General features: G+C 45.3%; 1 protein-coding gene across 1 annotated transcript in view; it reads left to right on the top strand.

Annotated features, from left to right (window-relative positions):
* The first annotated feature begins 827 nt into the window (after positions 1 to 827).
* MREG (melanoregulin) overlaps positions 828 to 27000 on the top strand; it is a 37812-nt gene continuing 11639 nt past the window's right edge. Inside the window, 4 exon segments of the mRNA XM_050916206.1 lie at positions 828 to 864; positions 867 to 982; positions 985 to 1100; positions 11712 to 11871. Coding sequence (XP_050772163.1) covers positions 828 to 864; positions 867 to 982; positions 985 to 1100; positions 11712 to 11871 — 429 coding nt within the window.

The following is a 27000-nucleotide window of genomic DNA, read 5'->3' on the forward strand; positions in this document are numbered from 1 at the left end:
TACTCAAGCAAATAAATTAAGGGCCCTTATCCTTATCTACACTGAACTCTTACTCACATGAGTAACACAATTCACTTCAGTGGGGATTACTCAAGTGAGCAAGACCCGGATCCTCAATGGGAGTTGGGCAGCTAAACTCCTTTGAGGATCCAGGCCAAAGTGCTCCCCAAATGTGAATGAGGGTTGTGTAAACGGGACTTTTAACTTGTGAGGAATCCAACCGCAGCCTCCTGATCCGGGGGAAAGGGCGATCCCTCTCTCCTGGCATAGCTAGATGTGGTCAGGCTGCGGGACCCTATAAATACAGCGCTGCTGGGGTGCTCCAACGTGCTGCTCGGCGCCCTGTCTCTTATCAGGGAAGAGCGAGGCAGAGGTTTGATTCTTTTCATTATAAACCTTTTCTGCCGCTTCCTGCCTTCTCAGCTGCTGTTTGTCCATTTTGTATCGGCCTCCACGGGGCTCCGCAGGTGCTTAAATCTAGGGGCATCCTCAAGTGTCCTGCACAGGGGCGGCCCCACCTTCCCAGCCCGCCGGTTCTGCCGACCCTGGGCAGGGGGTGTCACTGCTCACATGTGCCAGGCTAAGCGGCGCGGCCTGATTTCCCCTGGCTCCGTCCTAGCTGGGTCCTCTCCTCCCGCTGGACCCGGCCACTGACTGCCCCGGCTGGCTGCGGGGCGGGCACATAAAGGGACAGGGGGAGGGGGTCGGGGTTTCCCGCTTTCGCAGGTGATGCGAGGAGCCGGCTGGGGTTTCCCAGCCCGCGTCCCCGCCCCGCGGGCGAGCGGCTGGAGCTCCCCGGGGGGCGGAGGCGGAGGCGGCCGCGGCCCATGCGCAGCGGGCCCGGGGCAGGGGAAGCCCGCGGCCGGGCAGACGCGCTTGCCATGGTAGCGCGGCCAGGCGCTCGCCCAGCCTGCGCACAGCGGCGCGGGGCGGCCGGGGGCTGCGCGGGGCCCGAGGCCGCCTGAGGTCGCGCCCCGCGGGGCGGAGCGGAGCGGCGGCGGCTCCATGGAGCTGCGGGACTGGCTGCACGCGCTGTGCTGCTGTTGCTGCCGCCGCTGCCCGGGGGATGCTGCGCGGGCAGAGAAGGAACCGCTGGTCAGGTAAGGGCGCCCCGCCCGGGGCTGCGTGAGGGGTCCCCCGGGTCCCGGCCCCGCAGCCTGTCCCGAGCTTCGTGCCCAGAGCCGGCTCCGCTGTGGCGGGTCGGAGCCTCGGCTGGGGCTCGCTCCTGGCTTCCTCGGGCACCTGCTCCGGCTCAGCAGGAGCTCGGTGGGTCAGAGGAAGGGGCGGGGGCTCCCGAAGTAAACGGCAGCGGACAGACTTGGCTGAGCTCTGGGACAAAGCTTAGAAATACCCGCAGCCTGTTCGGTCCCTGGACGCGTTGGTCCCCGAGCAGGGGGGGGCTGATTTGTGTGTAAAGCGGAGGAATCGCAGATGGGAAGGAGCAGGAGGTTGTTGTGACTCTTGAGAACTAAACGCTACCAAACATTGTAATTCTGGTGTTCCCGTGGGTGGGGTAAGGGCTGGAACGCCGCCACATGCAAAGGGGATAATCTTAACTGTGCAAACCCTACGGTTCATGAAGTGGGTTTTAGCCCACGAAAACTTACGCCCAAATCAATGTGTTACTCTCTAAGGTGCCACAAGGACTGCTTCTTGTTTTTGCTGCTACAGACTAACAGGGCTACTGCTCTGAAACCGGTTTACAAACTGATACTGGCATCATCCCCACCCCACCCCTGCCCACTGGCACATGATAGAATTTAGTATTTTTCTTACATCAGATAATTTTAATGGTGGTGAGTGGGAATTACCCAGGTTTATTTTATACCAACAACAATTGCTTAATAAAGTACTTAGAAATGTGAGTGAATGCAGATGCTTGAAGGTCTGATGTCCGTTTATTGTCACTGGGAATCTGGAATAAAAGCAGGTATCTGTATGTGCCCTACTTTAAACAGGATCCCTATTAGCTAGAATTACTTAATTCTGTTAGAATTCCCAGAGGGGGTCAAGAAGTATATGGATAAGGGTGATCCAGTTGATATGATGTACTTGAAAAGCTTTTGATAAGGCCCCTCCTCAAAGGCTCTTAAGGAAACTAAGGAGCCATGGGACAAGGGGGAAGCAGGGGCGGCTCCAGGCCCCAGCATGCCAAGCACGTGCTTGGGGCGGCATGCCGCGGGGGGCGCTCTGCCGGTTGCTGGGAGGGCAGCAGGCCTGCGGAGGGTCCGCCGGTCCCGCAGCTCCAGTGGACCTCCCGCAGCCACGGAACCAGCAGATCCTCTGCAGACACGCCTGTGAGAGGTCCACTGGAGCTGCGGGACCGGCGACTGGCAGAGCGCCCCCCGTGGCGTGCTGCCGTGCTTGTGGCGACGAAATGTCTAGAGCCGCCCCTGGGGGGAATGTCCTGTCATGGATCAATAACTGGTTAAAAGATGGGGGTGGGGGAAGGGTAGGAATAAATGGTCCATTTTCGGAATGAAGAGACGTAACAGAACTGTACCGCAACTCGTATGGTGCAATATATTCATTGATGATCTGGAAAAAATCCATGGTGTTCCCACACCTTGAATACTATGTCCAGTTTGATCATCCCATCTCAAAAAGGATATACTGGAAAAGGTTCAAAGAAGGGCAACACAAATGATCAAGGGTATGGAATGGCTTCTGTTTGAGGAGAGTCTAAAAAGATTGTGTTCAGCGTACACAAGAGACCACCAAGGAGGGATACAATAGTGGTCTATACAGTCACGTGTGGTGTGGAACAAAAGTGTTTTTACCATTTCACAAAAATGGTACAAAATATAAAAACCAAGGGCCACTTGATGAAATTAATAGGCAACTGGTTTAATATGAACAAGAGGAAGTAGTTTTTTACACAAGTAACCTGTGGAACTCATTGCTGAGGGATGATGTGATGGCCAAAAATAAAACTGGATAACTTCATGCAGGGTAGGTCCATCAGTGGCTATTAGCCAACATGGTCAGGGACACAACCCCATGCTCGAGGTGACCCTAAACCTCTGATTGCCAGAAGCTAGGAGTGGAAGACTGGGGTAGATCACTCCAGAAGTGCCCTGTTCTGTGCATTCCCCTTGAAGCTCTGGTAAGGGCCACTGTCAAAAATGGACAAGATGGACCATGCTCTGACCCAGTATGGCATCTGTTAGGCTCTAAATAGCCAGAGTATTAAGAGGGCATATCAGAGTTTATTGGTCTCAATAAATGCAGTAGTGGTAACTAGAACTACTATGTAAAACATCATATAAAAGGAGCTAGTCTCCTTTTGAAATCCCTGTTCCTAGTCAGTAAAGCTATTCTTCCTAAAGAATAGAATCCCTATTTTTTAAAAAGGGACTCAGACTTTGTCTGAGGAGATTATGATCTTTCATTAATATAGTATCTTTAAATTTAAATGTCCTGAAACTGACTCAGACAGTATTTCCTGTCAAATGTTCTAAATATTCATGTTATGCAATCCATTTTATTAGTGGCTTCCCCAAGCATTAGTAATACAGCCTGCTCTGCTCTTGTCAACTCTACCCAAGTGCTGCTTCTCTAGGAGCACTATTTGGTGTTTGAGTTTTAACACTGACATCCAGCTTTGTCAGGTCAGGGAGTGACCCCTCTTAAACAATAGGTTTAGACTGTAAAGGTTTGGTCAGTGGAGTAAATCATTCTTAGCATGTGGATTAATTCAGTTGATTGAACCCTTATGGTATTTGTTCATCCAACAACTGACGTGCATTCTGGCCATAGTCTATGAATCTGTTAAATTTTAACTGGCAATATCGATAGACCTGAGCAGTAAACGGCTCTTCTCTAGGTATTTACACTATTTTTTCCATAATTCCTATAGAATAGGAGAGGTGCTTGTATTACATTTAAGAAAGCTTGTATTATAGTTTGTATAGTGGTAACCACTAAATTTCAGCATCTGTCAGCACTCCCCACGCAGGTGTTCAAGATGCTGGTGTTACCTCCTTATTCTAAAGGCCTCATCCTGTAATTCCTGTACGTCGAGCTCCTGTAGATTAGGGGATGAGCTGTGGTGTCAGTTACCATTGTGTGGTAAAGGCTACCTTTATGGAGACTGCTGTATATGCTAGATCTAAAAATATTTTAATGCAGTATATTTAATTAAATGAATCTATATCTGTGTCTAAGGTAGCTTCTATGCTGATGAATGCATTAGAAATATCCATTTTATGTAGCGTATTTGTGTCCATTTCTATTTAAAATCTTACACTAGGTGGGAGAGACAGAGACTTTGAACAAAAGGGGGCTCCATTCTTGCCTTCATAAGATTTCAGTGCCAGTGGCTGTACCCCTTGCATGTAAATACCCTGGGTCAGATTCTCTAGTTCACTAGAACCTTAAGGCCTCAATCCTATACAAGATTTACTCATGTACTTTATGCACTGTGAGTAGCCTCACTGACTTCAGTGTGACTGATCACTATGTAGTTAAGCATGTGCAGTAAGGCCTGTGATCTTCTGCACCCATTATCTCATTGATGTCCAGGGGATTGTTCACACATACCGGTCAGCATAAAGCTGGCAGAATCTGGCCTTGCATTAATACGTGATACAAGAATTCTACAACATTCCCTTGGCGAGCTTTATTTTCACACTCACTTTACTAATCTCTGTGATTTTCCCCCCGCCCCCAAATTTCATTTAAAAAAACCCAGATATTTTTTTCAGTTTTATAAAAACGTCAGAAGTATATTGCACCTTCGGTTTCTTCTTCTTTGCAAATGGCGCATGCATGACTTAAAATGCTTCAGCCATTGTCTGAAAATGGCAAAAACAATTTCTCCCTCAGTCGTCTAAATTAGGATTTTGATCCTGCAAAGCACATGCATGACTTTGAGTGCTGTGAAGAGTCTCCTTGAAATCTGTGCAAAGTGAAGTGTTTGAATAAAATAGTTCAGGATTGGGGCGCTTAAGGTACAACTCATGGTGACTGCTGTGACTGTGCATCGATGTCCGTGTTAAGTACGTGTGTAAGTCTCTGCAGGATCTGGGTTATGCTCACATGGACCCCTCTTTGCCACTGGGCTAGTGAGTAAGAACCCAGGGTTCTGGGCAGGTTGGTCAGACCACACCGACGCACACGCTGCTGTGGAATTGCCCCTCAGGGGGTACTCCATCTACTCCAGCGGCAGTCACACCTCATGGCTAGTATAAACATAGGCAGTTTCTGCAGGCATATTTCAGAGGCTTATATTAACTATGCTGTGAAGGGAGAGGAGGCACTTCAGTCTCCAGTGACCTGGAGGCACTCCAGCTGCAGAAGGCCCAGGCAGTCAGGCTCTCTGTGGATGAACTGTGCATGTGCGGAGGGTCGGAAGTCTTTGATCCACCCTGGAGCAGGGTGCAGAGTTGCAGACTGGTGACGGGAGTAGCAGCTGCTTGCAGCCTCTCTCCTTCCCGCCCTCTTCCTAACATCACTTGGGCTATTAGAGCCTGATCCAAAGCCCCCTATGTGGGCAAAATCTTTCCACTGACTTCACTAACTCTGGCTCTCCAGGAGTTTGCATATGCTAACGAATTCAATAGTCTTGCCCTTGCCACACATCCCTGTCCTCCTATGCACCCGTCTGCTCAGACCTAGTGCAGAGACCACCTCCCTAGAGGGGGAGAACCCCTCTATTTTTAATGAGCAAGTGCAGGACTTCACTGGCATCGACATCTCATACTAGGGTGGGGAGCAATAAGGATTTAACTCTGAGCTCTTGCTTTTAAATACGCTACCTAAATAATAACACAGATAGACATTTAATCCTGACCTTGGTGGACACGGCTACAGGAAAGTCCCATTAACATACTGAGATTTAAGCACCTGCATGGAGAGAGGAATAGCCTCTTATTGTTTCATGGTTTTGCAAAGCCTTAGGAGTCTTCAGTCTGTGAGCTGATTGCATGGAACACCTTTCTTTAGTAACACACTACACTGATGATCCTGTTAGTTAATGCTGGCTTTTCACAGGAAATCCTATAGAAGCACTATCCATCTGACAGCCACATTGTATCAGGAGTCCCTCCTTGCTATTTGTCACCACAACCCAGTACTCGTTATTTGACAGAGTTGCACTTTGTTTAAACTGAGGACCTTGCAGCCATCTTTTTATTGTTTGGCATTTCAGCTCCTGTAAGTGGGTTTTAGAAGATTATTCTGGCAGTTCTAATGCCCGGACAAGTGAGTTTTGAATGAAAATCATGAAAACTTCCCCGAGTCCCGGCTGAAGGGTTCCAACCAAATTAAAATAACATATTACTCAACTGGTGTTAAGAGAGGGAGAGACTTGTTTCCCAATATAGTCAGATTTTGCTTTAGACAATAGTGAAATCTAGCATGTCAGAGCTTTCAGTCTAAATGAATTGCTGAGCGTTTAATGTAACCTTTGTAAATGGCAGACTGTGATTAAAAATTAGTTTGGTAGCCTCTTCCTTCAAACACAAATGCATGGTAATCTGTCTCGCTCTGAAAGTGAGCTCTCTGGAAGGAGGGCCTTCTCAGGAGGCAGCTGAACGGAGAGAATTGAAGCCCTTAGTGTAGATAATACATTCTCAAATATTGAAAGCTCCTTGGAGCAGTGACCTGTTTATGAAACACTAACTCTCAGCAATTGCTGGATAGAGGGCAGGCTGGGCAATGTGCCAAATGCTCTCACCTCAGCTTCTGTACCTGGGAGGGTGTGGTGGTGGTGGTGGTCTAGTGCTGGCTTTTCCCCATCTCTTCCTTCTAAATGTCATGTAGGAAGATGCGTCACTATAGGAATAATCATCGCTGGGGTCTCCACAAGTTATGTGGTATCCCATGTGCTTTCAGGAGTGGGGAATGCATGATTGTTTTAAGACCAGTGTCTGGGATTGTCTTAGCATTTGGAACACAAGGTTTCCGAACCCACTAGGATGGAATCAGCCCTGTATTCTTCTACAAGTGACCAAATGAGGACTAAATGCTGTTGGCGGATAAGTGGGAGCAATTCTACTGAAGGCAATAGGGTTGTGGCTGCTTTATTCCAGCAGTGAATCTCTTCCCATGGGAGACTTTGTAATGATACCTTGGTAGCTGAGAACCTGTCTGACCTGCATGGACACTTAAAACAACTCCTTCCAGCTCTAGCAGGCATTTGCCCCAGCATCCCAACAATATCCCTCCTTGTACAGTCTTGTGTAGTGTGCTACATGGTGAGATGCTACTGCCCTCCACCCCAGAGGTGGCTGCATTTCAGTCACACTGTGTGGAGCTCTTCCCGGGCTGGAGAAAAGCATTGCTGCTATAAACGTATGAATAACAAAATATTTGAGGTTCACATCTGGCGTTGTTTTGACCTGACTAGCTGAACTTTAAGTGACCCTGAGTTAGGTCTTGTACTTGTTGAAGATGGTCCAAAAAGATGATTTTTTTTTGTGGCATGGGGCAGTATGAACATGCAGAATTTCCTGAGTTGTTCATCTTACATCAGGCCAGTGAGTAAAACAGTGCTCACGCTTAAGATCAAATCAGGGTGTATAATTGAAATGCAGCTTGAAAACCTATTAAAATGTAGCAAGCACGCTGATTTTATTTATGACAGCTTAGTCCTGTTGAAATTAAGAGCAAAACTTCAATTAATCTTAATAGGAGCAGGGTTGCACCTTATATGAAGTGTTTGGGATATAAAGTGGTGAAGTACAGAAAGATTTAATTTGGAAATGGTTTTACTGAACACATGCCAGCACTAGTCTAGAAATAGTGGTGTTGTGCTATCCGTGCCTCTGAAGTTTCTTTCCTTGGCTTGTTTGTTAATTAGTTTTGCAAGGGATTAAGCAACAGGTAATACAAGGAAACACGGTTTCCTGGCCTCGTAGAAGCCTAAATAACCTTCCTGTATGGATATTTATGATGAAGTATAAAAATGATTCTTCACAAGTTAGCGCTCCTATAAGTATATTTCATAAGGGGCCTTATTCACAGGTAAAATGCCTAGAGGTTGTTAATGGCTGTACTGAATAAAAACAAATTAAAGCACTAAATTTAAGGGAGAAAATAGTATAAATATTAAGTCCAGTCAGCTTGTCCCTCACAAGAAGTGAGCAGATTTACTCCTCTCCTTTCAGAATCCCCATGTGATATTATTATTTCTTTAAATTTAAGGAGTAATTTGAAAATACCTACAAAAAAGATCTAGTCACCATGATTAAGAAAACTGAATTAGTGTTACAACATCATAATGAACATCCAGCAGGACTACACAACCCTCGCTGGACAACACACACAAGTAAATTAAACAGTCCAACTGCCAGCCAGTAAATCAAAACAGAAAAGTTCTTTGTATCATTGTAGCACCAGGGGACCCCATCTACATGGGGGCCCTACTGTGCTAGCCACTGAGCAATCACCTAGAAAGAGACATTTCCTGCCCCAAAGAGCTTGCAATCTAAATAGACCAGTCAAAGGCAGTGTTATCCCCATTTTACAGGTAGGGAACTGAGGCACAGAGACCAAACAACTTGCCCGGGATCATAGAGCAGGTCTGTGACAGAGCCAGGAGTGCAGCCCAGTCCTAGGCTAATGCTCCAAACACAAATCCATCCTCCCCTAATGCTACTGAGTACCCAATGTCCTTACTGGTCAGCTACAGTATTTTCAGGCATATACTCTGCTGCCTTATCCAGGGTTTGTAATTATCTAGTGTCTTCAACACCCAGGCTTTGAGAGATAACACTGTGTCCCTAGCCAGAATAAAGTACCATTGCATTCCAGTGACTTTCCCTCATCAGAGGAATGAAAGGAATGGAGACTGTTCTGCTGGCCCAGGATCTGTTAGAGGGGGTAGGAGAGGCATACTCTCCAAACCTGCCCCTCCCAAACTATGGATTCCTGTGGGGGAAGGGGCATTCCCCATAGTGTCACCCCATCTCTGGAAAGCTGGGGATTTTTCTAGCCTAAGTTAATTTATGTCCCTTTCTGCATTAAGCTGAGCACTTTCCTGTTCTGCCCTTTCAAATCCTATCAGAAGACAAGTGATAAGGCCAAGGCCACTCAGGTCTTCAGCAAACTGTGCTCCCATGAGGGATGGGGAAGGATCTAGGCCTCTCTGCAGATACCGCTGCTCTCCTTAAAGGCCCTGTGATCCCTTGGGGCACTTCCCTTCAAGACTTGTGATGTCTGCTGGCTGAGACAATGACTCCCCTGCTTGTGCTGTGGACAAGCAAACTTCCTGCTGACGGCAGGGTTCCTTGGGAACTTTGTGAGTTTGGGTCTGTGGAATTATCAGAGTATCTCTTGTCTTTGGTAGGCTTTTGTGGAGGAAAGATGGAGGAGGAAGGGTGTAATTTGGCCCCTAGTCACTGCTATAATATGTATGGAGCATGCAAGCCATGAATAACACTTGTGAGAAGTTAATTTCTTACACTATGCGCCTAGATGTATGATCCCTTGTATGCACAATTGGAATTTGTTTGATTTTTAGGGGCTGAAATTTCCTGGCATTTAACAGGAAGAGTACTCTGTCTGTTTGCTAGTATGAAAAGTATTGATGCCACTCCATCCTCCACACCAAGCATTAGATGAAAGCAAGCAGTATAGCAAGCATGCACTGCAAAGGGTGTGACAAGAGCAGGCACAACAAGGTAAAAAAGCTCAAATGACACTATCCTCAGCTTGTGCCCTTTGCATTGAAGTAGACTGCAGGAGCTACAATACCTGGAGACAACAGGAGTTAAGGATGGAAGGCCGGGCTTCTTGAATTTCCTTGTGTTTTGGCAGTGGCATGAAGTCAAACGTGACGTAAATAGTAGGGTCCACTAAATCTCCCTATAGTCCCAACCTACCATTGCATTTCTTAAGCAGCTAACTCAGAGCTCAAGTTTAGAAATGTACAGTCCTTCGATAAAGTCAAGAGCTGGGTGGGGCAGGAGATCAGAGCCCCGTCTTTGAAGATGACAGTTGGATCCTGGGCTGTGCTGTGACAGAGTCCTATGGTGAAATCTACAAAGGGCAGGGACCCACCATGAGCCCTGAAAAGGAGGAGGAGCTGCTGACCACTACCTAGGCTTGTTCTGCAAAGCTGCCAAGGAACTAAGTAGAAGTTAGGGGGTCTTTTGTCCCCTGAATCCCTTGCTCGTTTTCCCAGCGACAGCTGCAGGATTTACCAGCCCCCTCTGCAACACCAGCGAAAGTGGCAACAGCTGCCACGGCCGACTCCCTCTCCTGATTGATAGTTGTGAAACCTGCCACTGGTTATAGGCCTCCTGAAATATTGGTCTCTTTCTGAAGGTGGCCTCTCTGACATCGGCCTGTCAAAGAACAAAGGCAGGTTAAGAGGCCCTTGAAGTCTTTATGTTCATGCCATGGATTGAGTGGTTACATGGGAACTGGCAGCCAAGATAAAACACAAATGTGATGGTCATACTAAGAACTATATATCTAATCCTCTTAATGTCGTGGGCTTTGTAATGATCTGGGTGAGCAGAGAAATCTTAGTGACACTCATGGGAGCCATAGGCTCTGGAAGCCAGTAGAGAGCAGACTTAATTTCTGCCTCTTTTCTTCCATTAAATATTCAATGCTCCTTGCAAATGTGCTGGAGGCTTGAAATAAGCAATAGCTAACACTTCGACTCTCCTGCCCCAGGGAGCAAATGGTTCAGCTAAGTGCAATTGCTGTAGTGTCAGCATTCAGAGGATCTGACTGGGCACCAGAACAATATTTACTTGTGATCAGTGGCTGGTGGGACTGAAGTGTCTGGACAAGGCTGTTAGTGGAGTAGTAGTGAATGGGTTTTGTTTTGGAGGGGGAACCCTTTTTCCCATATAAGGATGAGATTAACTTTCCAAGCCAATGTAAAAGGGAAACTGGGGTGCTGGAGGGAGGAAGGAAAGATAAATTGTATCTCAGTCCTTGACATTTTCCCCTATTTCTGATTCAGAAATAGAGAGAGCTTTGCAATGCTCAGAACCATTCTCTTCACCCCCTGTGTAAGTCTGGGACCTGGGGGACTTATGGTGCTGCTTTAAGAACTTGTAAAGGGATGTTTAATCTGCTTTTGGGGTGTAAGAGGTTTGGGTAATTTCCCAAGATAAAGGGAAGCCCCCCAGTATTCCAGCAATCACTGCCAACTGGAGCAACAACGTGCACTGGAGCTGACTACTGGCAAACTCAGTCAGTGTACAGCTGACTTGAAAGTTCCAGAGTTGTCACTGATGCACACCAGAACCAGTTGACTGGAAGAAGGCAACTGTACCAATGCTGAATGGAATTAATGCTGTGGGACTGTAGGATAGTGTATTTAGAAGGATAAGTCCACTTTTCATGTTGTGCCTTTCCAAAGAAAGACATTCACCTGGGGCCTAGCAGTGGTTGTGTAGATGATGGTTGTAGCTATCAGGTGTTTGAATGACCTGTTGTATTGTGCAGAAGGATGTTGGTTTGAAAGGTACCATGTGAATGCTTAAGATGAATGGGTTTCCTGTCTCGTTCAGAGTACAGTACCTTTAACAGAACAACACCACCAGTAATGTCTTGAGGGAGAGCCGTGAGTACTAGACTAAGTGCTCATGCCAGGCTGGCACACCTACTTTCCTGTTTTGGGGCAAAAGTGTTATCAGCTGAGCCATACAGACACCACTTACTGAATACACCTGACAGGAGAGCTGCAGTCAAGGTCTATAAACTCAGTCACTGACAACTGCACATCAATATTTTCCCCTTTTCAGTAATAAAAACCCTTATGCCTCATTTGGAGCCACCTTGGCGAGGGACGAGGAGAAGAACCTGTGGAGCACCCCTCATGACATGTCCCACACTGAAGCAGATGATGACAGGATACTGTATAATCTGATTGTTGTCAGGAACCAGCTGGAGAAAGATTCTGAGGTAAGGCTAAAGGGCTGTTGTTCACAGATACAGAGTCATTGAATAAACACTTGCCACAATTACAAACCAGCCCCGAACTGCTGAACAGCCAAGAACAGATATCATCGCAAATCCTGGTGGTTGGTCATATTAGAGATAAACTTAACCAAATGGTAAGTCTGGTCATTCTCTGTGTACCTTTCAAGTCTATATGGCGTGTTATTGCTATGGTAGCTTAGCTGAGTAGCAGTATCAAAGAAGAGGAGGTTATATATGCTGATGTGAAATATAGTTGAGGCAGAACAGATGTTTCTCTTCCTTTAATGAAAGGAAGTGTCCAACGGACTACATCAAAGAGTTGCTGATGCTTGTATATCTAGGTTGGGTTGGAGGTGTGTACCATATAGTAAGTATTACTCTGGAGAAAGAGAATTCTACTTATTTTCCCCCTGTACTAAATTTGGTAAGAGGTGAAGTAGGGAAGCGTTTCTATTCCCTGGTCAAAGAGTGGTCTCTGTGATACGTTTCCTATACCAGCACGCACACTTAAGGCTCTTTCAGACATCTATTAAATTAAACCACTACATAGACCAAGTAACGTCTCTCTTGTCTATGCAGACATTCAGAGAGTCCCCGCCCCAAAGAGCTTACAATGTGTTTCTACAGTTTTTAGTACAGTGGGATCTCCATCATGGCTGGGTCCTGTCAGAGAAAAACAGAGTTCTCACTCTCATGTTGGGTGTAGCAAGTCAGATACTTTATTATCTCTAGCAATTGTGTGGAGGGAGAGAGCTAAACAGGTCTCTCTACAGGTAAACAATTACAGCAAGCATTTATACCTTTTGTTACGTACAATAATGAGCAAAAGCTGCATTTAGGTCATCCTGATATCTATCTTGTCTCAATTCTATTTAGACTCCAGTCTACATTCCATACTTATCTAACACAAGGTCGCAACACTTCTCACATGGTTCTTTCCCACTCGCCTCACACAATCCTTGCTTCTACAAATCTTGCGTTATTAGGGTTACAGCTAGCCTGACTCTTGCTCACATAAGGAGACTGTGTGGATTTGAAATCTCCTTCAAATCCCTGTCAGTTCTTGCTCTACTTCCACAGTTTTCTAAGATGTTAGTATGGGTAGGTCTACACTAGGGGTGGGGGTGGGGAAAGAGCTGTGATGCCAGATCTTAGCACCCAAGTCAACTGATTTGGGCTTGTGGGGCTCATGCTATGGGACTAGAAATAGCAGTGCAGATGTTCGGGCTCAGGCTGGAGACTTCCCCCTCACTGGGTCCCAAGTCCAAATGTCTAAACTGCTGTTTCTAGCATAGGCACCAACTTCCCCTCTTTCCCATGAGTGCTCGACCCTCCCTCGGCCCCACCCCCATCCCACCCATTCCATAAGGCATAACCCCTTCCCCCAAGTCCCCACCCCAACTCCACCCCCTCCCTGCTCCTATTCCAACCCCTTCCCCAAATCCCTGCCCCTGCCCCGCCTCTTCTCCATCCCCTCCCCTGAGCATGCCACATTCCTGCTCCTCCTCCACCCCCCGGAGCATGCTAATGCTGCCAAACAGGTATTCGGTGGCAGCCAGGCAGGAGGAGTGGGGATGCAGCATGCTCAGGGGATGGGGAGGAGGTGGGGCGGGGGGTGAGGGGAGCTTGGTTGACAGTGGGTACAGAGCACCCACTAATTTTTCCCCACAGGGGCCCAGCCCTGGAGCACCCATGGAGTAGGCCCCTATGGTTTCTAGGTCTTAGCATGAGCCTGAGTCAGTTGACCCATTCTCTGCTATGGGAATTCCCCCCTCCCCCCCAGTAGGTATATCCTATAATACTTTGTAGTTGTAGAAGCAGTGGGGACTGAGTGGCTGTTCTGACCTCTGGATAAGACCCCTTTGACATAAGATGTGCTCCCAACCTGAACTATGATTCTCCAGAGAGCAATACTTCTTGGGGGGGGCGGGGTCACAGGATTTAACTTCCTGCTTGATTATTCACATTGCCATTATTAGACGCTTCTGTCCCTGATTTGCATATGTTGGCCTTTGCATGTTCAATGCTGCTTTCACTATTCCCTTCCCTTATGTTACCACCACACCACAAACTTGACATTTCCACAGGAATGTTCCTGTCCTCGTGCTGAATCTGAACTGCAGTAGCTTGTCAAGTTAAATATTGTATAATCAGAATATGGTAATGATCAAGTGTAGAAGAACTTGTGCAGCTGGTTAGGATAGTGTGGGGGAAATTGTCTTCATTATATCAACTATATTTTATAGGCCTGATTTATTTCCCTAATGGACTTTGTGTGACATCAGTGACCTGGGGCATGGATTGAAACAGGCTGTACAAAATATTCTTTTAAGATGAAATTGACAGCTATTACAACTGTGAAATGTTTGCAGTAAAACTTGAGAGCATATAATTTCATTCTGATCCCATGAAAATGCAGACTTTTTAATATAAAATTGGGTCAATGTAATGATTTTATTTTTTTCTTTTCTAGGAATTGGGACTGCTTTTAAGTGAAAATGAGCCAGTTTTTTTAATGAATCCTCATACTTTTGACCTTTAGTTGAAATGAGAGAATATAATTTTTGCCTGTATTGTCATTAAGTGGGCTTTTGCGGTTGTTAGTGTTAGCTGTTTTGTAGTGCTGGGGGAAATTCGTGCTGGGACTAAATTACAGGAAACAAAATTGCAACAAAAATTCTCATGACTACACATGACCCTTATTGATATAGAAACAACAACTTCTCTAATGCTCTTAGGTTCATGACCACTTGTTTCTTAATTGAAACTAATGGGGATCTTTTCATTGACTTCGATGGACCACAGTTCGGATCAGTCCCTAAATGATTGTTTGGGAATGTGGGCACTTTAAGCTAATATGATGTAAAGGAATGTAGCTGAGTTAGTGGTTTGTGATTTGTCTCCTCACTTGTTAAATATTTAATTTATTCTGGATTAGAGCAGTCCTTTAATCTAAGTATGAGCTAGAACTATTTCCTGATGACGGACTATGAAAGCCAGTAGTAGTTATGTTATGGGTGTGGTGCTTAAAAGGTCAGGTCCCAGTCCTGAAGAACTTTGAGCCTAAACACAATAAGGAAAGATGGGCAGCTAAGAGAAGAGATCATGAGATGTGTGTGTTGGTGCATGTACATCGTGCACCCCAGCCAGTCTATCTAAGGTATTTATATGGCTCCCCGTGACTATCTCTGTCTTTAATGTACTGATCCTTACAACACCCCCTGCGAGGTAGGACAGGGCTGTTATCCCCATTGCACAGATGGGAAACTGAGGCACAGAGACTAAGTGAGTTGCCCAAGGTGTCACAGGAAGCCAATGGCGGAGCAGGGAATTCCCTACCTGAGCACCTCACTGACCGGACTGCCTTACCTGTAGTGAAAGACTCGTGTTTACTACAACAGATGTTGGATCAGGCTGCTTGTTAGTCCCTTTTAAAAACTCTTAACACTTGGAGTATTTGGAGTGGTGGTCAGCGTTGGAAAGCTGGAGGCCTTCGCTCTAAGAGAGAAACAAACCCCTGGGAAACTAGTTTTGTTATCTTTCCATCACCAAGTGGAGCTAAGAATTGAGTGTCCGATTTAACTCCTTCAACTTTACTTTTATTAATATTTTGACCTTAACATTACTTACTCTGACTGTGACTGAGGTTTTTGTGAGCTGAAATCTTAATTGATCTTTATTCTCGAGTTTTGTAACCAATATAGTTTTAAAATTTCTTTTGTAGCCTTACTTTGTTAACGAGGAAGAACATTAATATCAAGGGTTGAAGGACAAACAGTGTTTCCTGGCCTATAAGTAGGAAAGGGAAGAATTTGTAACATGCATCAGCATGAAGCCTGGTTCTCTCTCTCATTGCAACTTGTCATTGCCAACACAAAACGAGCTGGAATTCAGTGTTGTTGGAGGAGCTTCTTTCCTACAAACTAAGCCAATGTGGTGCTAATGTGAAACTCCCTATTCATTTGGTCAGAGCTCTAGTGGTGTTAATGGTTTATATAATGCAGCGTTGCTTGAACCTCCTCATTCCTACTGTTGCCTCTATGCCGTGTGGTAGCAGATTTTGGGAGCCTTTCGGGTGTCTAGATAGTTTTTAAATGTAATTCGTTTACAGTTCATGCCAGTCCTTGAACAGAGGTGGTCACAGACACACTGTGAAATCTGTGCTTCAAAAATCTCAAACAATTCCCAGGAAGCAACTTTGCCCCAAGGATTAACTCTTGTTACAGAGATTATGGCAGAGAGGAAACTGTCTTGCTGTTTGCAACAGCTCCTCTAAAGAGAATGATTAACACAGGACGGTTATTCAGACCTGTTAAGAACTTGAGACCGGGTGTAAGAGCACCATATGGTGACACCTACCTAACAATATGATCAATTTTCTGTTCTTTTCTAAATACAAAGTTACACTGACATGCCTGGGAGCTTTACTGAGTGTGGAGTCTACCCCTTCTGAATCACAGTGTTCAACCCACTTTGTTTTTAATCTTTATGCAAACAACAAGAAAAATCCTGACTAATTCCTGTGAGAAATGCAGGCATCTTAGATCCCAAGGCCAGAAAGGACCATTGTGATCTAGTTTGACATACTGTACAGAACTTCCCCAAGGTAATTCCTAGAGCAGATCTTTTCTAAAACATCTACTCTGGATTTAAAAATGGTCAGTGATGGAGAATTCACCATGATCCCTTTTAAATTGTTCCAGTGGCTAATTACAGCCCTGTTAGGTCATTCCCAGAAGTGCATCCTTTCTGACACAGTACTTCTGGGATTGAAGCTTCCTGGAATGTGATGTCCCAAGATAGAATAATTATGGAAGATCCAATATGGTGCGCTTAAACTGTGAATCTCAATATGATTCACACAAGGTGTCTTTAAAAGACGGGGAAACTGAGTCACAGGGAAGTGAAATGTTTTGCCCAGCATTGTGCAGATTAGTGGCAGAGTCAGGAATAGAATTCAAAGATATGTGTATGCTACAGAGACTATACTGGCACAGGTTGATCATGGAGCCTCTGCCTGTCGATCATGATCTCTGGGTGGCTAAAAGTCCAGCAGTGCAGTGGGGTGCAGGCAGGCTGCCTGCCATGTCCCCACATCACTCCTAGAAGCATCTGGCTGCTAGCATGTCTCTGCATCCCATTGAGGGGAAGGGGGCAACTCCATGCACTGTCCCTGCCCCTAGCACTGTCCCTGTAGCTCCCATTGGCTGGGAACCAGCCAATGGGAGCTACAGGGGTGGTGCTTTCAGGCACAGGAAGCGCATGAAGACCCGCTGCCCCCCAGCTCCCTGGGCCACAGAGATGTGCCAGCAGCCAGACGCTTCCAGGAGTGGTGTGGGGCCACAGCCAAGAACCGCCTGTGGTTAGTGCCTCCCAGCCGAAGCCTACAAGTCACACCCCAGCCTGGAGCCCCTCTCCACCAAACTTCCTCCCAGAGTCTGCACTCCTACCCCTGCTGCACCCCATCACTCTGCCGCAGCCCAGAGCCCCCTCCTGCACTAAACTCCTTCTCAGAGTTTGCACCCCAACCACCTGTCCCAGGCTCAGCCAATGCACACCCCACAGTTGAGAATGTTACACTGATTTGTGACCATCCCTGAAGGATTTTGGATCTATAAACCATAAACGACACTAATAAAAAGTGAAACTCATGAACTGTCCAGTGGATTCTGTGAGATTAGGTGCAGTGTGACCATATGACCCCTGCACCCGAACTCCCTCCCAGAGCTTGCACCCCTGCCCCAGGATCAGCCTGCAGCCCCCTATACCCCAACCCCCTCCCCCAGCCTGGTGAAAGTGAGGTGAAGATGGGGGGGAAGCAAGTGACGGAGGGAGGGGGAATGGAGGAAGGGGGGGTAGTTCCTGGGTTGATCTTGTGCATCAAAAAGTGATCTTGTGGTGACCACTGGTGTAGATGCAGCCTACACAGACAGCAGAGGTTTTTTCCATCCGTACAGGAATACCATCTCCTAGAACAAAGCCATCTTCTGTTGATGTAGTTGTATGTATGCTGGGAGTTATGTCTGCGTGGCTATGCTGGTCTGGGGTGTGGGTTTTTCACACTCCTGACTGACGTAGCTAAGCGGATATAACGCCTCTGCAGGTTGGGCATAAGTTTCTTGAGTCCCAGTCCAAAGCCCTCTGTGATGTTCACATGGCAGTTTTTTTGCAAACTTGGGTTAGCTCGTGCTGGGTCTTCACTGCCGTTTTAACCCACAACTCAGGTGAGCAGCTTGAGTTAAAGCCTCTAGGAGAATCTGGGATTGAACCTGTCTTGGAGCTGCCATGTCTTCACTGAATTGTAACAGGAGTTATGAACATCTTAGTGGTGGGTTGTGTTGTTTTTTTTTCTGTTTTTTGCAGTGTAGATGTACTCTCTAAGTCCTGTATCTTAACATGCCTCTTTCTTGTTTTCATAGTTTCACTTCAGATGACTCTGTTCTGTCAGTTTATTTCCAATGACATTTATATAACTGAGAACAAAAACAGTGCGTATGGTAACAATTGGAAACACCCTTGTTGTTGGAGTCTTTTTGTGATTGCTTCTGGTTCCGGCTGCTTCTGGAAAAACTTGGCCTGAGAACTCAACATTCCTGTGCTCTGTGCAGTAATCGCATCGTACCCCACTGAGCGTTTTACAGTTAGGCCAAACAGCTTCACCCCCTTCTAATGAGAGCTCAGCAAAAGTTTGAATTGCAACATCTAATGGCCTGAGAGTGCTAAGCATAATCTTCTTTGGGGAGCCGTTAAATTCTAACTCTCCAGATGAGTGAATGCAGCTCTGCTCTTCAGCTGCAACCTTAGCAGAATAGTTCCCATGGAGAGAGCTTGTGGAAGTTGCAAAGGAGATGATGCTGAATCTGCTAGGAATGAACAAGATTCGCATGCTGGACTATATGTGATCTCTCCCATGATCTGATTGTCTCACTGAGACTTCAGGTTTTGTGTTCTGCTGGTGTCAAATCAGTGTCAATGAGAGGAGAATTCTCTTGTATTTCTAGGTTCTGATTCAGCAAAGCACTTAAACATGTGTTTAAGTACCAGTAACTTAACTGGATGTGCTTATGTGCTGTGCAGAACTGGTACCCATGTGTCCTTGTCTTCCTTAAGGACCTGCTAGTACAAGTGTTTAGGGCAGGGGTCAGCAACCTTTCAGAAGCGGTGTACCAAGTCTTCATTTATTCACTCTAATTTAAGATTTTGTGTGCCAGTAATACATTTTAACGTTTTTAGAAGGTCTCTTTCTATAAGTCTATATAATATATAACTAAACTATTGTTGTATGTAAAGTAAATAAGGCTTTTAAAATGTTTAAGAAACTTCATTTAAAACTAAATTAAAATGCAGAGCCCACCGGTCAGGTGGCCAGGACCCAGGCAGTGTGAGTGCCACTGAAAATCAGTTCACACGCTGCCTTTGGCACCCGTGCCATAGCTTGCCTACCCCTGGTTTAGGGAAAGGGCCATATTCCACCATAGCGTTATTGGGCCAAATTCACATGCTTGGTATCCACATGGAACTCTGATTTTTTCAGTGCAAAATTTGTGGTGGCTTTTTTTTTGTAAACAGCAGAGCCAACATGCATTAGCTATCCCACCTGAACAGAGCTTCTCCCGTTGACATCATTCACCTCCCCAAGAGGCAGTAACTAACTATGGCAATGGGAGACGCTTTCCTGTGGGCATAGCAGCATCTTCACTGACACGGTGCAGCTGCACAGTATGTGAAGACAAGCACTTTGTGGTGGTGATAGCAGAACTTCTGCTAACAGCAGGGTAAATGTATAGCCCATAATGACTTGATAATGCAGTCTCTCTTGGAGTCCACTGTTGGGATATAAATAAATTCTAAGGTTGTGACTTGTCTGAAACAAATTTTTGGTATCGTTAAAGCCTTGCTACTTTACATTCTGCTCATCAGTAACCTTGTAATTCAGGCACCAAAAGGGTTGTCTTAGCTCACTTGCCTGTAAAGTGTTTTCACTGCCAGTTTTTAAATCAAGAGTGGATGTCTTTCCAGAAGCCATGCTGTATCTCAGTCAGCTATGATCTTTGTGCCGGAACCACTGGGAGAAATTCTGTGTCCTGTGTTATGCAGGAGGTCAGGGTAGCTGATGTAATGGTCCCTGCTGGCCTTAGAAGCTATGACTCTCAATGCACAGTGCTGGAAATCTTCATTCCTTTGCCGTTGTGTACTACAGATCACTTGCAGTGCTCCACAATGTACCTGTAAATAAATAAAACCGAGGTATGTGTGCTAAAGTTCATTTTGTGATGGATTATCTTGCAAGTTAATGAGTAATTTGTAATGAATCTCCTCGCAGTTATGGGGCAGTGTGATCTAGTGGCCAGGGCATTGGACTGGGGGTCTGGGACCAGTGGCATACATTTCCAGATATGCCACTGAACTGCTGTTTGAGGGTGGGTTAGTCACGTCACTGACCTGTCTCCATTTCCCTACCATTAAAATAGGGGTGATGATAACTTGGCTTCCTTTGTGAAGTGCTCTGAGATCTATAACTCAGAGCACAATGATCATGTTTATTGAGTTACTGGAGAAAGCAACTGAAATGCAGAATTCAAGAGACCTCTGCACTTAGTTCTGACAAAGGTGGGGATGGAGACGTATGCAGAGAAGCCGGAAGATGGGATTAAGTTGGAAATGATCGGCATGTTGGGACAGAGCGCCTCTTTCCTGTTGTATTGTGTTAAAACAAGTCTTGCATAGCATAGTCATCAAAGCTATGAGAGAGGATTACCATGTGCCTCTAAAAGATTCAGCAACAGGCTCTTTCATTTGTACAACTCTAAGGGCTTGTCTCCACAGGGACATCCAGAAAATTAATCCAAGTTAACTAAAGGTGTGAATGTAAAATGGATTAGTTAAACTGCATTAAATCCCTCTGTGGACACCCTTATTCAGAATTAAAGTGGCTTTAATTTGGTTTGCCTTAATTCACTTTGGAAGTGAATCAAAATAAAAGGAATTAAAGTCTGTCTGTCTCTCTCTCTCTCTTCTTTTTTTTTTTTTTTTTTTTTTTAATTCTGAGTGAGGGTATTCACATGGGGTTTAATGCAGTTTAACTACTCTACTTCAAATTAACACATTTTAGTTAATTTGGATTAACTTTCCTGGAAGTGGAGACATGCCCATATACGCTGCAAGATGGAAGGAGAAAGTTACCCTTTAAATGGCTCCAATACTGATGCTTTGTAAGTGTAGTTCCTTGAGTGCTGTTGTTGCACAGATGTAAGCGTGTGACATGAGCCAGCTCTTCCTCATTCAGCCTGTCTCCAGTTGACTAATGTGGATACTTCCAGCCAAAGAACTTCCACTCAGTGGGAAATCTGCCTGCTTTCTACACAAGCAAACCCTTTTAAAAATAGACAGGGCCTAAATTTCTGCTCTTTAGTAATAATCCCTAGCTCCTATCCAGCGCTCTTCATCCATAAATCTCAAAGCATTTTTCAAAAGAGGTCAGTATCGTTATCCCCATTTTACAGATGGGGAAGGTGAGGTACAGGAAGATGACGTGACTTGCCAAGATAACCTAGCAGGTCAGTGGCAGACCAGGAAATAGAACTCAGGTCTCCTGAGTGATCTATCCACTAAGTCACACTGCCTTCAATCATATAAAACGAAGTTCCGCCAGTAAATCAAACCTGCAAAACAGACCCTGTAACTGTCCCAGAAATATATCCTCAAGCTTCCCCCAAACCCTGCTTTTTGCAGCATACCTGGAACTTAATCTAATTTGGGATTATTTAGGGTCAAGGCATAGGGAGACTTTTTCCAGAATATGAACATGGATCCATATTTTGTATCTGATCATGTCTCCAATGAGCTGAACCGCACCACTAGCTCAGAACAAGCCCTGAAGGCTGGAGCAGTACAGGTCTGGATTTCCGTTTTAAAGCTTGGGCCCATGTCTGATAATCTTTAGGCTATTTGACCTAATTTCCTGTGTACAACTCCTGAGAACAGCACTGCAAATTAACTTCAAGGGAATGAAGAAACAGCTCTGATGGAGGATTGCTTTGGCAGCATGAAGAAAACCACCAACTAATTAATACGTTTCCATATCAGGAGGAGGGTATTTGATAGCATTGATCTTTGTTCAGCTTCCAGTTCTGTGCCAGTCTGGCTCATATTGAATGCCTAGAATTTCCTCACTTCAGTCTGGCATTTCAGTACTTAGTACATTGCACTGATTCCATGGAACTTTTCCAGGTAAATATTTGAACAGCTGAGTGTTCAGATCAGCAGGGCAGGCTGGTGTGTGTGTCTGCTAACACAAACTCACGCTTTCTCACAAGCCATCTGTGATACATGGAATTAGTCATCACTTCCCTTTGAGCTTTCATTGGTCTGAGACTCAGATTTCCAGGAAAGCATTTCCAATCTGATATTGGAACAGTTGCTGCTCAGAGGCAGCAGCATTAAACAATCAGCAGAAGTGTGTGTGTGTTTATCAGGTGATTCAGATCACAGCCATCATCTGTCCCCCGCTCCACACTGGGAGCAGGATCTGTATGAACTGAATCTAACACAGATGGCTGTGGATCACAGGTTGGGAAGAGCTGAGTTGGCCAACTTGACAACTACTTGAATGTGATGTTTTTGCAGTTGCCCTGGTGTATCCCCCTGTCCACAGCCTAGTGGTAGATTCTTGTGAAATTTCAACATGCTGCTACATCTCCCTATCTGGTCTTAGGGTTGCTGACAACCCTTTGGGCAACTCCTATGAAGGAACAAGTAAAGTCTGAACAAAATGGATTGATGTGTTTGAGCAGCATCACAAAACTGCTTGTTCCTTCCCTGAAGATCATTGCCAATGGTGTAGGGATGGCAGAAGTGGCTGAAGCTACATGCTTGTAGTTTGGCCACCACTAGAGCACTCGGACAGCACAGACAATTAATGCAAGAAGCCATGGTTACTTCTTGGGGTCCTGCAGTCTTTAGAACTGTTTCTGTGGAAATTCTTATGCTCTCCACAGGTGCCTGTATCTGCTGCTCCTTAGTCTTGCGTCAAGGTTTTTCTCTATCTTCACTGGCATAGACTGTACCACTACATGCACGATGGAAAGGAGAAAATTTATTTTGCATTTGGGGAACCAAGACTCTGAGAATAGGTAAGATCTGCCCACGATCATGTGGGAAATCTGAGTGAAGCCAGGAAGGGACTCCAGATGAGTGCTTTGACCATAAATCCATCCTGCCTCTCTCTTGTAGTGATGTCATTCCCTGATTGAAGCACACTTACCAAAAGTATGTACCTGTGTAGCCGAATATTAATGTGGAACATTATCTGTACGAACAGATAGTTTAATAAATGGATTTATTGATCTCCATTATCCAACTTGGCCATTAAAGATGACCTACAAAGTTTGAAATACTTTTTACTTTTCTAGGACTGATAAAATGTCCACAGGGGCTTTTTAAAACTTCCCCCTGCTTATTACAATAAACATTCAGGTTCCATCTGCCCTGGAAGACTGACTGGAGAACTAGTAAAATGACAACTTACTAAATTCATGAAAGTAAGAGCTCTGCAGCCAAGAGTGAGGATTTTTAGATTGCTTTAATATATTTGGGTTTCTTTTGCTAAACCTTTTTAACATCCATGTCCAATTAACATTTGGGAGAAAGGACATCTGTGTTAAAGATCATCATTGATGAATATTCTATTAAGGTACGAGAGCTCTCAGCTCTGACACATCTAGTGTAGAATCAACCAAACCGGGACTGACCCAAGTCAACATTCCTAATATTTCTGATGGTTCAGCTGTACCTTTTTTCTCTCCCAGTGAGGTGGTAAGTCACTCAAGGGTTCAGATCTTAGCTGGTAAATAGCCATAACTCCACTGAAGTCAAGGCCACATGTCTGGATACTGAATTTTTTCATTCAATCAGAATTTGGAAGCAAATCCCCTTCCCCAAGTGAGACTATTTTCATTAATATTTGCTTTCTGAAGGGCTGTAGTGTTAGTGAGTGAGTGGCAGAAAAAGAAGGGTTTGCTTGCTGCCATTTGTGAGGTTCCCTATGCCATTTTGTAGGAATACTATTACTCAGCCTGAGCGGTACAAGGATCAGTTAGTCAATGTTTCTGCAGCACGTTGAACTAAGTAGTAGAAACAAAGGCACAGAGATTGAAGTTACTTGTGCAGTGTGGCACAGCTGGATGAGAACTCTTGACTTGGAAGAGCCATGCAAAGCATTTTCAGCTGAGGCTTGAGAACCTTCTCCCCTTTTCAGGGGTTTCTGGTGCACTCGGACCATGCTTCTCCAAAGCTTTGCAGAAGTTCAGACATGCTCCTTTCAGAGCATGTCCTCCGTTAAAGCTTCCTCAACTATTGTGGGGACAGCTGCAGTTGTGTATTGTGGCTGCAGCCTGTTGGTGAGGACTTTGAGTTGGAAAGTTGCAGGGAGTAACGGCTTAAAAGGTTGGCTTTACCTAAAACCCTCCTTGGAGTTTAAATGCATCCCTTGCGAGTGGCAGAAGGGTGGAGTAGGAAAGGGGACACAGTGCTAGTGACTCGTTTCTGGTTCTTTTCAAAAAGCTTCATTAGGCCGAGCTAGGACCTCTTGCTGCTTTTGTACTAATATTTTTATTATGGTAGCACCTACAGAACCCAGTCAAGGCCTGATTCCTCTGTTGTACTAGACAATGTTCAGGAACATCATAAGACAGTCCCTGTACTGAAGAATTTCCAATCTGAATAGACAAGAAGTAAAAGGGGAACCAGAGGCACAAAGAAGCGAGTGACTTGCTCAAGATCACGTAGCAAGTTAAAGGCAGACCCAAGAATAGAAGCAAGCTCTCCGGACTCCCAGTCCAGTGCCCCACCCACAAGACCACGCTGCCTCTCTGCTAACTCATGCTCTGATGGGACACTACGTCCTCTTCTTCCCCTTACAGTAGCAAGTGCTGCTGCGTCCTGCCCCGAATAGCTGTACAAAGCCTCTAAAGCCACCAGCTGCAGTGTTCTAACTAGCCAAGGGTCTTCTCCTTCCCACCTGTCACCTCCTCCCTACACTTCATTTTCAACCCTGGGAGCTGTGACTGCTGTTGCACAAGGTGGTGGCAGGAGCTGTGACGCGTTTCCATACCGATGTCATGGTTACCAGTCAAGTGTGTAGTTTCCATTCCTTTGCTCTCTTGAGGCTGTACAGTAGTGACGTGAATCCATCACTCTGTTAATAGTCTGCTGTGTTCAACAGATGCGGACTTTAAAATGGCCCAACATTTAGGGAAGGGGGTTCAATTTATTTAATTTTCATAGAAGCAAAACCAACTTAACTTCCTAAAGGAAAGAAGCTGCTTTCTGCAAGATGGTTGGTGAAACAGGAAGTGCCCCTAGCGAGCATTTTCCCAGAGTGTCTTCTCATTGTCATGCTTTTGTATGTTGTTTACAAAAACTCTTCAGTCTGGTTTCAGCCCTTTGTATGCCCTCTTTATATTCAAAAAGGGATGGGACATTTATATCGATAAAAAGAAGACCCAGCGTTAAAATAATTAATAACAAATGTTAGATGGGAATTAAACCATATGCTTATCAGGAGTGTCACGGACAATAACCTACAGTACACAGCAATTCTGACTAGACTGCAGGCACATGCACCCTCTAATTCATCAACGAGGGAAGTTTGATGGCTTCAAAGGTTGTAACAAGATGCATCACCTTCCACTTTTAGGTCACTAGTTCTATCCATCCCGTATTAATATTAACTGCCTCTGTTAACCATCAAACAGTCAGAGACTATTTGGACAAAAGTTGGTCTTTGGCCTGCACTCTGTGGACGGTCACTAAAATTGCCCTCATCTTTGGCACCTCTGAACGCCCAGTCCGGGGAAGAAGCCAAGGAGTGATCCTCAGGGTAGGTTCACCATGAGGTGGCATAGTTCGATTCCGAGACATTAAAGGCATTAGAACATCTGGTCTGACCTTAATAACACAGGCCATAGAGTTTGACCCAGATCTCCCCGTACTGAGCCCAATAACTTGTGTTTGACCAAAGTCTATCATCCAGAAAGGCAGCCAGTCTGGATTTGAAGACCGCCAGAGATGGAGAATCCGCCCCTACCTAGCTGTACCACAGTTAGTGTTGAGCAGCAGTTTCTATAAAAAGGGTGAAATGAAGCTATTACCCAGGCGGTGCGGGGGGTAGAGGAGGAGAGTTTGCTGTTGCTGCCTGTGTTATAGCCTTTAAATGTCAATGGAATAATTCAGTGACTACAGATTTTAAAAGAAAGCGGCAGCCTAGTTTCTAAACAAAACAGACAATGGAACCAGTTCTGCTGGGGTAAATCAGGAGCTAATGAAATTGCTCTGGGTTTACATTAGAGAGCAGAGTTTGGCCCAGTAATTCTAAGTGTAATTAAAGCCAGACCTGAATGAACATTGCTTTGCTGCAGATGGGTTCTAGCAAGATTCCTGTTACTGTAAAATTCAGGTGGAGACAGAGATCAGGGATTTCTGGGGTGATTAGTATACAGCAGTGGTTTTCAACCTTTTAACATTTGTGGACCCCTAAACAATTTCGAATGGAGGTGCAGACCCCTTTGGAAATCCCAGACATAGTTTGCAGACCCCCAGAGGTCCATGGACTGGTATAAAACAATATGGTAAAAACACTTTCCACTCATCCAGGGCTCCTAATAATGGAAACTAATTATTGGATTCAACTCAAATGAGCGAATAGTTTGTATATTAAAAATGTATTTGTCTAAAGAGGCGGTCAGAGATTCACTGCTTATTTTTTGCATAGACCTTTCCTTCCTTCCTTCCTTCCTTGTTAATACTTCGGGTCATGAGGACTTTGGGAGGATTCCAAGAGATCTCTGCCAAGAATGGGCCTTGGCAGTATGTGCCTCGCACTGCAAAGGCTGAGGGTTGGGGGTTTTTGCTCTCCAGGTTGCAGTCAGCTCCCCCTCGAGCTCTCACTTACAAACTGCAGTTTCTTCTTCAGTTAAAAAACAATCTTTCCCTTCTCATTGAGCCAGAGTTCACATCCTAGTGTCCAGGCTGCATCACAAAAGAGAGGATTTCCAGGTTGTTACTGTATCCTCTCCTTTTCAGAACTTAAATGGTGTATCGGGTCATGTGCAG

This window comes from Gopherus flavomarginatus, chromosome 10 (assembly GCF_025201925.1).
Source record: "Gopherus flavomarginatus isolate rGopFla2 chromosome 10, rGopFla2.mat.asm, whole genome shotgun sequence".
Lineage (NCBI taxonomy): Eukaryota > Metazoa > Chordata > Testudines > Testudinidae > Gopherus > Gopherus flavomarginatus.